The sequence below is a fragment of the Stigmatopora nigra genome, chromosome 17, assembly GCF_051989575.1.
Source record: "Stigmatopora nigra isolate UIUO_SnigA chromosome 17, RoL_Snig_1.1, whole genome shotgun sequence".
Classification (NCBI taxonomy): domain Eukaryota; kingdom Metazoa; phylum Chordata; class Actinopteri; order Syngnathiformes; family Syngnathidae; genus Stigmatopora; species Stigmatopora nigra.
Window position 1 is genome coordinate 4,433,099 of NC_135524.1, and position 13,821 is coordinate 4,446,919.

Here is a 13,821-nt window from a genome sequence, read left to right on the forward strand (position 1 = left end):
GGTTGAAAGAGATAGAAATCACTGCAAATGTGCATTTTCACTTAATAAAACAAAGTGTGCACATTTGACCCCAACCCACCACCATCACCAAAATTTAAATTATAATAACCTACGCCAAAGATGGTTTTCCAGGTTTTCACAAACTTCAGTTAAATTGTTATATGACAAACACGTACTGTACACTCCCTTCTTGCAGCAAAATTACAGGCATTACATTGCACCGGTCTTCTCCCGAGCCCATTGAAACGCATGCTGATTTTTGGCTCGACTGCATTTGAGCGCACCTCTGTTCATTTGCCCCATCGACAGCAGACTGCAAAAATAATCAGGTGTTTGCTACTCAGGTGCAGAAATGTGGACCGGTTCTTAGATTATCTGTGCTGACACCTAGAGTTGGGCCCGCTTTTTAAATGTGGTTTAGGGGAGATTGCAAATGACGCCTTATCCAAGGTTGGGATTGTGCTATTTACCTGTGACCTTTAACCCTTTATAGGGCAAGTGACTATTTTTGGTCATTTGAAAAACTTAGGATTTTTTTTGTGAGTAATTGTATTCATCAAATGTTAATAACAGACTAGAAATTACCAGAAGATGCTATTTCTGGGTAGGATTCTCTGTTCTGTAGGTCATTACAGTAAAAACTTGTAAATTTTAGGCCATGTCCTGCAAATTTAGGTTAAATTTAAGGTCACTTTTTGTTGATTGTGAGGACATTCTGGGTATTATCTGGGTTCATATTGACCTTGAGTCATTTTTTCTGCATTTTTGGTTCATTTCATGTCGCTTTTGGATCATTTCTGTTTTTTTTCCTGATTATTTATGGCCACGTACTGTTAATTTTCAGTCATTTACAAGGCAATTTCTAATCTTCATCTTCCTGATATTTTGGGGCAATTTGGGGTCACAATATCTGGGTGACATCCTATGTGTTTTAAGCACTTATTGATTTGGTGGAATGTTCAGTTTACTGATTGATTTTTTGGGGCATACTCTGGGTGATTTTTTTGCATTAATTGTATTTAAATAAGTGCCCTATAAAGGGTTAAAATTGTCATCATAACTTGTGATAAGGTGATGAAAGCACCTGTAATATCACTAACACCTACAAAAGAATCCAAATCATGCAAATCAGAACAGGATTATCTTTACAGTGTTGTCACAGTAACCTTGCCCTAAATAGAAGGGTCATGCAATCCAGTGAAACAAAACAAAAAACAAAAAAAGAGATTTAGGGCCTCTCTGAAAACACAATATTCCAAATTTAAACTTGCAATTTTACAATATTAAAGGCTGAAAAGACTAGTGACATAGTGACAAAAGTCATCATATTGTGAGGAGAAAAAATTAAGTTGCAAGTAAACATTTAAAAATAAATAAAAAGAAAATTTGAAGATTATTAATATTACAACTTTTACATTTTTTGGAAGGGTTCAGTGTGGCCCTTTCTCCTGTCACAAGTAAACCCTTTAAAATAACTAATTCAAGCCACAGTCAAAAAGCACTCTGAAGGATAAACAGCATTTGAATGGGGCTCTTATATTTTGTTTTTTGATCAGTTAAAATGTGGTTGTGCTTGACAGACGAAAAAGTAACATTTGTAACTTTCATAATTTTAAATACTCTGCTCTATTTGTCCAAACTACAAGAACACATCGTTCCAAACACCAAATCAAGAGATTGTGTGTCTTATACGTCTTCGCAAAAATAGAACATTTCAGTGGTCACGATAAAATAACAGTTCTATAACAAATATTCTTTTTTTTTTTGTAACTCACGTTGCACGAGCTGTTTAGACTTTTTCCCCCCCAGTGGTTTCCCCACACACTTCAAGTTTCTGAGACGGCAGGAAGTAGAGTTCAGAGCTTCCCATTTGCCCCACAGCGGGTAGAGGGGTCACTGTTTCCATACTACCGGCTGAAGAAGACACAGTTCACTACCAGCCGAAACGATTGGCAGTTTGTTGTCACGGTGGTAGCCAATCAGATGGCCAATGCTGTCAAAAACGTGGTCTTTAGTCCGGACCTTTTAAATAAAAACAAAAAAGCAGAAAAAAACAGTAAGAAACAGATTTTTTGGGGCCAGAAAGTAGCAAAATGTACAAATTTAAACCAAAAATGGATGAACAAAATGGACGGATTACACTAGGGAACACATTTTTTTGTAGTAGGTCAATCAGAAAGCTGTTTTTTAAATTATTTTTTGGTACTTTTTGGTGTGTAATCTAAAATAAAAATCAGTTTTTCCCTATGAGGTCAAGATTTAGACCAATGGGATCTATTTTTTTAATGTATTTCATGTTTTTTTAAGTATTACTTATAGCATTCATATCAAATATTGACATATGATAAAATATGAAAGAAAAATGAGCATTCTTTATTTTAGACTATTATCTACAGTTTTCTACCTCAGGAATCCCCCCCAAAATTGTCGTCCAACATTTATAGTCAGATCCTCACCGTGCCCTCGGGATCCACCAAAAGCAGATGTTTGGCCATTCCATTGTGCATGCCAGTCAGCACGTAAGAGCCCGGGTTGGTGGCGCTCTTTCGCACCAGGAAGTCGCCATCCTCACGTAGCAGTTTCTCAGCATCGCGTCGGTTCATCTTGTCACGGTACCACGCCTGTCCCTCCAGCTCCTCCTGCGCCCGAAAGGCGATGGAGCGCGCCAGTAACGGGCTGGAATTGTCCACCGAGGTGGCCTTGTGCAGGGCGGACACCTGCGAGGGCGCTTTGGGCTGCGACTGGATGGCGTCCTCGAAGGGTTCTGGTCACAGATGCTTTGGATGTGATAAAACTGTCCTTTCTCTCTTAAAGAACCACAAAGGACTTACTCATGTCAAAAAGATCCGTCTGAGGGTTATCCCGGGGAATGGTCGCCATGTTCTTGGTCACTTGCTCCGCCTCGGCTTGTAGCGCCGCCAAGACCTGCTCGTCTATCTGCTGGGTGTTCATGTATGTGGGCATCTCATCCGCTTTTGTCACTGGGGTTTTGTACTCGCTGGTTATATCCAAGGACCCTGGAGACAATAAGAAATATAGGAAATAAAAATGTATGATTGAGATGACCACTTGTAATTGAACGCTACAGAAAAAAACGTTTTTTCTCTCTCAGATAGCTAAGGATAATCAATAAATAAATTAATATATAAATAAAAAAGACATTACTAAGTGCCAAGAATTATTGATTATTGATTAGATACATATAATGTCATGTCTGTTGATATTGCATGTAAGCATGCATTCTAATAATAAAGAATTTTAAAAAATACATCCCAAGAAATTGTGATTTTAAGACCTTATTGAGTCCTAGAGAGAATTCCTGCACACATTCTGTACAAGCTATAAATATTAGTTTTTGATACTATGATAAGAAAAAATAAGCAAAAATGTATAACCTGAAAAAATACAATTTTACTACCTTGTTGAATAAAGATAGACTTTCTCTCCTCTGACCAGTTTTCTCCACAATGTCTCCCTTGGTAATAGTTCTGCTCCGTCTAAAACAAACCATCTGTATATTAGTATGAATGCAACTACTCATCCTTGATTGTGGTTTTTAAGTCACCTGATTCCCGTCTGAGGGCGCGTTCTGATTGGTCAGCCGAGTGTCAACGCAGCCTCCGGGGGGCGGCATCTTCCCGGGGATGTTGTTGTAGTACGGATGCTCTGCGGACTCGTCTTCCTCTTCCGTCCAAGGTAAATCCTCCACGTTGAGGACCCTGTGTGCCAGTGAACAAATTTGAACTGGATTTTTCAGATTACACGCACAAACACTCAGGTATAACATTCACCTGTCATGTGTGGAGGAAGGCTTGCTGGAAGGACACTGCAGATACTGCTGGAAGCGAAGGTCAAAGGCTTGGCCAATGGTGCTGATGACGTCCTGGGCCAGACCATCTGAACACTCCAGGATGTGGCATGCTGAGGAAAGTCGAATAAACAAAGCAAAAGAGGCATCAGATTATTTTTTATGACCTTAAAAGTGGGATAGTGCAGATTTTTCAGGCAAATAATATCAATCTGAAGCACAATTTTATACACAACTTAATAAAAATTTGCTTTTGCTGGTCTTAATTCAATTATAATTACATTTGTACTTATTTATATTTTTTATCATTGCTATGCATTATTGCAGTTTTAATATTATTCTCTTATCTTTTTATTAAGAATGAATACAATTCTTTACAATTGATTAAAAAATAATGAAATGGCCACCAATAACAGTCTAAAAAGTTGCTTTTTTACTTATTTCATAGTATTTAACTCATTGCTGGACGACAATTCATTCTCATCTTTCAGTGTCATTAAAGAATGATTGCCACAAAGCCTCACAGTAAAAATTATGGGATGTTGAGTGCTTTCAACTCCTACCAATGAGTCCCTGTAAAGGATTTAAAAATACCTCTTCTGTTAACAGGATCCTTCGCCACATAGGCCACAAAGTCATTTGTATCCTGAAATACAGAGAAAAATATTTGTTAAGAGTTATTTATTGTGAATAATTTATTAAATGTATTAAATATTAGATGTATTAAATACTTACAGGGTCTCCACCAGATGCAAAGGAGATGGACTGCATGTGATGGTTGGCGATGATCTGCACAATTAGAAATATATTGCAGACTTTATTTCAGATATAAAGATAATCTATTCCCAAATTAATTGATAGTGACAGGCCTGGTCAAGAGAACAGAAAAGTGTTTTTTTTAATATATCTTGGTGATGTAGTTATTCATAATCTAAGATAAAAAAAAGAGGGCAGCAGAAAAATGGTGTGCTGCAGAAAATTTTAACTATGAAGAACAATACTGGCTGAGGGGCAAAGTTTGGCAGCAATTTCCATACATTTTGCAATTTCCAATGCAGAAAATGCTCAAATATAAGTGAATCGAGGTACTGTACGGTTCATGTCTGAAAAAATGTGGATTAATGGTTTATAAAAAATAAATTCATTTCAAATGGATTGCACACTTATCGCCATCAATTGCAGTCAATTGGTTAATATTATTGAATGACATATTTACTTGCATCCTGTACTTGCACAGCTATCATTCTTAATGGTATACTAGTATATTATACTCCTACTTAGTACATTGATAAAAGGGTCTCTGAATGGGTGTGTTTGTATGTACGAAAATAGCAGAGTGGCTATAAATACCGAAGACATTACTGTCTTTTTTAACCTTGCTTTGCCAATAATAGCATTTCAGCAGTTTTTGTTTTACACCTCACCTGTTTGCAGTCTGGTGTCATTAAGTTGAGGCTACTGGTGGAGATGTTTAGGTTGATGGACATCCCAGCAAACTGTAGATTGCTCTTCCCCAGGATGCTGGACAGAGCTTTGGATGGCGGCTATCACACAATAAAAATATTTAAAAAATATTACCAAAATGAAAAACTACAGATTGTATTTTTGTTGTAACAGGTGGACACTTGTTGACCAAGTATACTATAGATATTTAGGCCCACAGCAAGACTAGATATGTTGACTTTGTGAGTCACCGAAAAACCGTGTGAAAAGAATTGCAGTACGGGATGTGGCGTGCCAAGCCCCCGCAATAATGTGCATGTAATCGTGCACGCATTTGCATCAACAAGGCACATGGTGCCATGGCGTCTCATCAATTCTTCAATCTCATTATGAGGGTGTGTTATCTTCCGTTCTCCAGCCAGGAAGGATGAGGGGAAAATGAACAATTTAATTTGATGATCTAAAAAAGTGTGCATTAAAGAAGATACATCAATATTTAGAAGTAAAATAACTCCTTCCCTGCCTTATCATCTAATTTCTTAACTGCTATATATTGACCCACTCATGTGTCCAGCAAATCCTCAGATTTGCACCTAATGCACGTTTTTAGTCCAAATTTATGCATACCTTTCGCTTCCGTAGACCTCCTTTGGTCCCTGGAACAGCCTCCCAGACCAAGCTGATGGCTTCTCTGTCAAAGAAATAACAACCAAAAAATATGTATTGGCTCTACCAGTCGGTGAAACCTCCATAAGGCAAGGGTTACATATTCAATTTTGTTTTCCTGCTTGTTTTAGATAATTCAAGAACGAATAAAAGTTTTTTTTTGTACCAAACTTGCCATATATGTTTGAAATATAAAGTATAAGAGATTAAAGTTGAGGTTGATGAATGGATTAGTCATTGTTGGCCTTTCTTAGTCTTCATGATCACATGCAGGTTACCATGAAGTGACGTCAGAAAAGTGAACCCAGATTTATTTACCTTGTTATTTGCGATCGTGTGGTGAAATCTAAAGATCTCATTGATCTCAGCACTTCAATGCAACCCAGATACTAGAAAGAAATAACAAAAAGATGTTACAAAAGTGCGTCATTACATTTCAAAAGGCTTCCACGAGCATGCATAACAATCATTGTTTTGCTTTTTTCACATTGGATAAAGTCTACAAACTATCCATTGAAGACAAGCTTATACATTTCACTGTAAACTGTATTTATTCTATTGATCTAGAATTTTCTTTAATTTAATGTTGAATTAGTGCTCATTTGCGACACTATATCGCCACCAGTGAACAACATAAACAGAAGACCTCATAAGAAATTGTACTTTGAACCAACCTAACTAAGAGTTGCAGTACAGTTTGAAAAAAAAAATAGTATCAATGCTAACTTTGCCTCATAATATCCCCTTGTAATGCTATTCATTAGTCGACACCTACTCACAGGGAGAACAGACCAGGAACACTTTGTACTGTTGATGAGCGTCACTTTCATCACCAAGCATGCACAAAACACATTTCCCCAAGCCCTCACTGCATCACTCATTTCCTGCCATTGACAACCATAGACATACAATTTGTTGAAATTGGGAGGACTGGCTATTAAAAGGTCATCTTTGAGTTTCAGCCAGACGTCACTGACAACCAAATTACAAGTTAAAAACAATAATAAAAAAATATTTTTCATTCTGATTACTCTCAAGAGTAGTAAAAAAATCCAAATAACCCAATAACAACAAATTTGCTATTAAATATTGTATACAGTTACATTTCAGTACGAATACGTCAATACTTTTTGATATTTTTGACAACCCATCAAAACACAATGCAATTCCTTTTAATGTACTTCATTACTTAACTGCAAATAGCAGTTCATGTGGTAATTGAGGTTATGGGTCATGGGCTACAGACTATGGGGGTGAGGCAATGTATATCCAGGGTTGGTCATCATCTAATCATAGTGTGGGAGCGAAAGGATTTATTTGTACAAATGCATTTACAACAAATCCATGTCTTTTGTGTCAATGCTAAAGGCAAGATCAATGTCCACTGGAAGTAATGGCACATGATGGGTGAGGGGGCGACCATGTGACACTAATTCGAAGCGACGTTAAACTCAAAGGGCCTCCTGCGTAAAATGGACGAGTTCATTGATGCCGACTGGCCTAAATGTGGTTAACATGAACTGACATGCAGACGCTTTGTCGGTGTTTGCTTATGTCGTATATGGCTGTATGCAAAGCCTATATATATTATGCTTTTTGGATGTACCAATAGTGTGATTAGTTTGAAGCAACTTGCCAATGAATGACCTTCAACGTCTCTTTCTGGTCATTTATTTGTACTAATATTTTTTTAACCAAAGAATCAAATAGTAAAGTAAACATTTTCATTATTATTTATTCTCAACATAGTTTTTCGCCTTTTAAAAGTATAAAATAACGCAATATGTATACTATAGATTAACTAGAGTAAAAAAGTATAATAGGCGTGCTTTAAAAGGAAACAGGTAAAAAAAAATAAGGGGTGGGCTAGATTTTCTATTCACTTCACACCTCAGCTTCATCAGTCCTGCCGGTGACTCATTTCCGGCATGATGACATTCACAGCGCAGCGCCGTGTGCTCCTTTCAAATGATGTATGTTGGCCGTTGACATAAGATGCTCTTCCTTGGTTATTTCCTTTATTTTCTTATCCCTGCTGCTAAACTCACCCGACCACAGCCCACTGGGGAATAAAGATATCAACAATGCTACCAAAGCATATAAGGAAAGTGCTAACGTATTAAAAGACAACACCCACAGATGACCTTCAAAAAAAGGAAGCTTTCCAGGCTGATGATCTTAGCCAACTAGGTCAACTGTAAAGTATTGATTCACATAGATTTCAATGGCCATGATACAGCCAGGAACAAACATTAGTATTATGAGCTATTTCTTAAAATACTATAGACAATATTTTTCAGGCATACTACAGCACCCTAAAAAAATGTAGTGAGAAAAATGTTAAATACATATTTGAGTTGCACTGGAATAAAAGTTGCATTTTTGGGCGGTATTTTAATTTATCAGTGACCAAGATTAATCCTTATATATACATTGTGTCAATAAAATTTAAACAACAACAAGCTGAGGAGGTTGCTGTAATTTAACCGTTATTCAGATAACTAAAGCCTAAACAGCACTCTACAATCTAGTTTCTGGATGATCTTTTCCTGATAGACGAAAGTGTAGGACTTAAAAGTTAGTGTCCACAAGAAGAAGAACAACAGCAACTGACATGTTGCACAGGCTCAGCCAAACTATTAAAAAAGCATGACTTAGAAAATCCAAAAAATATGATATATATTGTTATTTCTAGATTTAAATGGAAGTTAATGTAATTGGTTGTCTTTCCCAATGTGTATTTTTAATTGTGACCAATCCTGGTCTATCTTATTCTGCCACAAACTTTGTAACTCAACAGTATTAGCCTCAAAGAAATCCATATGATGTTAGTGTGAATGGTCGTCTGATGACTACCTGGGGACCAATCGAGAGTGCAGTTTGACACCAAAGACTAACTCGTGGGCTGCCAACAACCGGTAGTCACATCTAGTAGAGTCAAAGATATTCAGATTCACAACAAGGGACTAACATTCAAGTCTTACCTTCACAATATACGTCACTCCTGGACCTGAGATCTTCTCACTGGAATGCAACCACCCTCTGAAGGGTTTGCCCAAAGGCCCAGAGTTCCAGTCCTCCCTACCAGGTGGAAGCTCATCCAGCCTGCTCTTCTTATTCACGTTGGCGGCACTCTCCGTCGTCGGTAGGCAGGGCACCGCCGTCGCCGAAGCCCCTGGGTTCGACCCCGGGCTTCCTCCACCTTGCAGCTTGGACACCGCCAGGTCCTTAACAGCCGAGGGTAGACCCTTAATGCCGAGCAAGCTGCCCGAGTTGGTGAACTTCAGGTTGGACACCTTGTTGATGAGAGTACACAAGGGCGTACCGCCATCGTCCGGGTGGTCTTGTCCGACGGCGGCGGTGGCGACGGGGCCGGCGGGAGCATTGGAGGCGGCCGAGGGTTGAACGTCGGCGGGGGGTGCGTAAGGCGGTTCTGGACTGGCCGATAACTTGGGGTTCATGGACAGGCCGTGGACAATGTCATCGACGGACGTCACCGACTCATTCCTGAAGCGGTTGTATTTGGTGCGGTGAAGCATACCCTACGCCTCTGCTCTGTCGTGGCGCCTCAAGCGACACGCACCGCCCGCCTCCTTGCCGCGACGATTACCCTCTCCTTTAACATGGCAGCAACAGACGTAGCAGTGGTAGGCCTCTCTTCCGAGCCCTGACGGGCAAAATCTGGCGCTTCAATCCGCTCAGGAATGGGAAAACAAGGTAAATCCATGGAAACAAGGCTTGGGGAGGTTGTTGTTGTGGTGGTTTCCAGTGGTGATGCTTCAACTGCTGCTCGCAGCAGCGGGAGTAAGCAGTGATGATGATGCCTTCTGTAAAAAAGAGGCAAAAATCCAGAAATGGAAGGGAAGGTGATGGCGACGGAATCGATATGGCTGTTGCCTTCTTGCCTATAGCTGCTGCCAGCTCAGAGCTGGAGCATGACTCACTGATGTGAGAAAACCTTCTCAACAAAAGGGTTGCTGAACACTGCAAATCACTTCCTGTTGGAGGGAGGGCGGAAGGCAGGGAAGGGGAGGAAAAACTCCCACTCAAAGCACTCTAGAAACAATCACTTAATAAACTCCTCCAGTTGTTTAATGTATTTCATTTTTGATTATGTATAAGAGTGTCTTTGTGGTTGTTGTAGTCAAAAATATAGATTTTTTATGGAATATTCTGAGGTAGGTTAATCATCTCATTGAGAATTTTTGTTTTAATTCATCCTAGACACATTTATGCGACAGCTCAAATTTAGTAATAAAGAAATCTTAGATAATTAGGGACTTTATCTAAAAATAATTGACTCAACTACATTTGTCAGCCATTTTAAAGAAAAACTAAGACACCTACCACTATATCGCAATCTAGATCCTATAAAAACGTCAAATTTTGGATATTAAACGATGCAATTAGAGCAAAGCGGATGATACCACCCAAATAAACCCGCCCTGGGCGTCATCTTTCCCAGGCGAGGATGAGTCAGTGAAGGAGGAGGGAAAAAAGCGCAAGCGGCAGTCTCCTTGATGGTGGAGCATCCACAGTCGCCGTGGCAGCAAGGAAGAAAGCGCGCAGCCCTAACGTTCACACGCTCAAACACACACTATTCATATAAAAAATGTCCTCTAGCCTTCTAGAATGGAAGCGACGCTCATTCATGAGCAGCTTCTCGTTCACTCTGCTGCATTTCGCACTGCAGTCTCCCTCCCCGACAAGGCAAATATAGAAAGCAGGAGGGAGGAAACAAAAAAAAACCCTGCCCTTCCCTTCTTCACACAAGGAAAGAAGATGAAGAGAAGAAAAAGAGAAAAGGATAAAAGGGGACCAAAAAGGAAGGTTTATAGTCCTGGCTGTGAATGAAATAGCCGGCTGGCATACCAACGTTTCTGTGAATGAAAGCAAGGCCGCTCTGCTGGGCTCGGATCCGTTGCTGCTGCTGCTGCTGCTGCTGCTGCTGCTGCTGCAAGGCAATCCCTCTGGACGGCTGCTGCCATCCAATGAGCAGCCGGCTGGATGACTCATTCAGGGGAGGCTTGCAGGATAGTGGAAGAGACCATTGCTGGGAGTGCAGGTGAGAATGCTCTTTTTTACTTGAGAAAAAAGACAGGTAAAATAAATAGTCATTCATCAGTTTACAAGGCTTTATCTTCTTAATTCATTGACTGACATTGAGAGCAATTGACGTTCAATCCATCTGAATCTGATTCATTGCCTTGTACTATTGTCAAGATGCTTAAATTGTCAACTCAATATTGATAATCACACAAAAATATACATGAATTACAAACCCATAATTAAATGTATTTTAGTTATTTAATTTTAACTTAAGTTGTAATGAAGTTTCTACTTTGTTGGTTATTTTTTATTGTAAAATAAACCTTTGAATTGATGTCAGAGTCAAATATTCACTTTTGAAATTCCTAAATCCAGCGATATGCAATACAAAAATCCAAATCATACGTCTTTGTGGTCAATTTCTTCCTTATTAAATGTGTAATAGCGTGTAAATCATATTTTATCCATTTAATATTTGCTATTATAAATATCATAGTCAAAAAATGAAGCTGCTGATTGGCCGGGAGAATAATTTTGTTACCTGTGATCTTTTGCTTTCCCCAAAGTACTTGTATGTAGTATTTCTCAAAAAATTAAAAGCACTTATAGAAAAGTTCAACAGTATAACTTGCATGTTAGTATATGCAATTACTCCAGTCAAATGTAAAGGAAATAATAGTAGAGTTGAGATTAAAGTCGAAATACAACTAGATGAAAGTATATTACAAGACTACTAACTTTATTTTGTGACTTGTTTTAGGATACATGATCTACACAAACATAGCAAAATATATTAAGGACCCCTTGTGTCGCACTATTTCATTTAATTCAGTTTTTTGACCAAATATTTAAATGTCTTGCAGTATTCCACTCACCTGTGCCTTCTTCACAAAACAGCCATGCAATATTTCTGGCCATGTGACAAAATGTATCCAATAACAATACTCCAACCAATCTGCCTCGTTTGTTTTTAATTTAAGTAAATAGCATTTTGCATTTGTGACTGACAAGTAGTATATTTATGTTTAACTTGTGTGCAAATAGGTAGTATTGGTAATCTAAAGTAATACTACTACTAGTTTATTGCATATAGTTGTTGTTCTTTATTTGGACACAGGGAGACGCCAGAATAGAAATAAAACAACATTGCCATTGCAAAAAAGGGGAAAACCAGTACAAATACCAAGCACACCCCTTAGACCTCATCAAAGACTTATGCATGTTGCAAAAACATGACAAAAGCAGGGGAAATGTAGCAGAGTATCAAAGTTTAATCCAAGCGACAAGTCCAAACGTCAAAACTTGGCAAAGCAGCTTTTTAAAATGCAGCATTTGCATAAATACGGTGGGCAAGGGCTCACATATCATACATTTTTATAGTCCCTGCACATTGCTTTTTAAAATATTTTTGCCTTGCTTCCCTCATAAAGATTCCTGAATTGGGTCGTCTGAGTTTTTTTGGGTTCTGAGAAATAAAAAGAAAGGTACCGGGCCTATTCCATCTCTTATTGTGAAGGGATGCTTCGTCTTTTTTTGGGAGTGCTCATTGGCCATTACAGTTTTCCTGCAGTGAAGATAAAGAAAATGTCAAATAGGCATCAAACAATAAATACACAGCAGTATAAAAACATTTATATAAGTTAAATATATAACATTTATGGTATGAGACACTGTCCCCCAAAAAGTTAATACATGATCTGATTAGAAAATCTAGTAACAAATGATGCTGTTAAGGGACAGTTAAGCATCAGGTTAGAAAATGACACCTACCCAAGACTTTTCCCATCTTTTAAGCAGCTGTTCATGTTGGGTGAGTGCACTCCTCCATTGGTTCAAATCCCTGGACGGAATGCCCCCCTCATCTGTCAAACAGCCAACAATCACACCAGCCGTGACACATAAGAATCAGAAACCCTTTCACGGGCCCTCATGGGCTTAAAAGATACCTCCGACGGCAAGGCGGAGGTCCACGTGTGACGCGTCACTCGCCGTGCCGGCCCGGACCACGCAGCCAAAACGGGCGTCCTGGTGCAGTGGACCGGCCCGCATCTGACTGCTCACTAGTACCGTTTTCCCAGCAAGCACAAGGCGGTTTTCTGTCACGGGCATATCCGTGGCGCGCCCGTCTATAAGCCAGTCAATGTACATGTTGCTAGGACCTAAGGGACACAAGGGGACTTTTCATGTGGACAACCTAAAATATGTTAAGGAAATGCTTATTTTTGTAGTTTTGGGGGCCCCTAGACATATTTTCCGCCCCAGGCTCAGATCAGATTTGTTCCGCCACTGACTGGAACCTTTCTGAGTGGTAGAATTGCAAATAAAGTGAAATAAAGACTCAAAAAAATACCCCAAAAAGTCATTGACCCACATTTTTTACCATTTACATCTTGTAATAAAGAAATATTGTAATAGCTTCCAAAATCTCTTCATCCAGAAATCTCTGTTATCACTCAAAGAGACAAAATGCAAACAAGCCATTGCTATAAACATTTGACACCATTTATTTCACCCTCCTACCTACCCAAATGACCCGTTATTTACATGTTTTTTCTCATATATACACACAAATTTAATCACAGGCAGGCACAAAAATGGCCCAGTTGACATGGCAAAATGCATCAGTGACCCTACCATAGATTTAAAAAAATTATAATAATAAAACACACACACACACTTCACCACATCATTGACATTCCAAGTCAAAATGTCAGCTTTTTCTTCCAATGCCGCCATATTCAAAGTTAGATGGCTCAGGCCACAATGTTAGTCAGGCCATGCAGGGGAAAGTCCAGTCAAAATGAGCAGGGTTAATGTTTTTTTAAGGTGGGAATGCCATCACTCACCCAGGGCCA

General features: G+C 39.0%; 1 protein-coding gene across 1 annotated transcript; it reads right to left on the reverse strand.

Annotated features, from left to right (window-relative positions):
• Positions 1–1,268: 1,268 nt before the first annotated feature.
• On the reverse strand, positions 1,269–10,857 carry shc3 (SHC (Src homology 2 domain containing) transforming protein 3). The gene is made up of 12 exons (XM_077737952.1): positions 8,902–10,857; positions 6,236–6,306; positions 5,879–5,942; positions 5,233–5,352; positions 4,544–4,597; positions 4,403–4,454; positions 3,792–3,921; positions 3,566–3,719; positions 3,419–3,497; positions 2,832–3,017; positions 2,457–2,764; positions 1,269–2,022 (listed from the first exon to the last, which is right to left on the reverse strand). The coding sequence occupies exons 1-12, from the start codon at positions 9,454–9,456 to the stop codon at positions 1,894–1,896; spliced, it is 1,902 nt and encodes a 633-aa protein (XP_077594078.1). The 5' UTR covers positions 9,457–10,857; the 3' UTR covers positions 1,269–1,893.
• Positions 10,858–13,821: the final 2,964 nt, after the last annotated feature.

Bases quoted from the DNA above. Each gene is read 5' to 3' on its own strand.
- shc3 (XM_077737952.1), bottom strand. From the start codon at position 9,456: ATGCTTCACCGCACCAAATACAACCGCTTCAGGAATGAGTCGGTGACG. The intron at 6,307-8,901 runs GTAAGACTTGAA...ATTTCTTTCTAG, and splicing joins GAGTGACGTATATTGTGAAG to TATCTGGGTTGCATTGAAGT. The intron at 5,353-5,878 runs GTATGCATAAAT...ATTGTGTGATAG, and splicing joins GAGGTCTACGGAAGCGAAAG to CCGCCATCCAAAGCTCTGTC.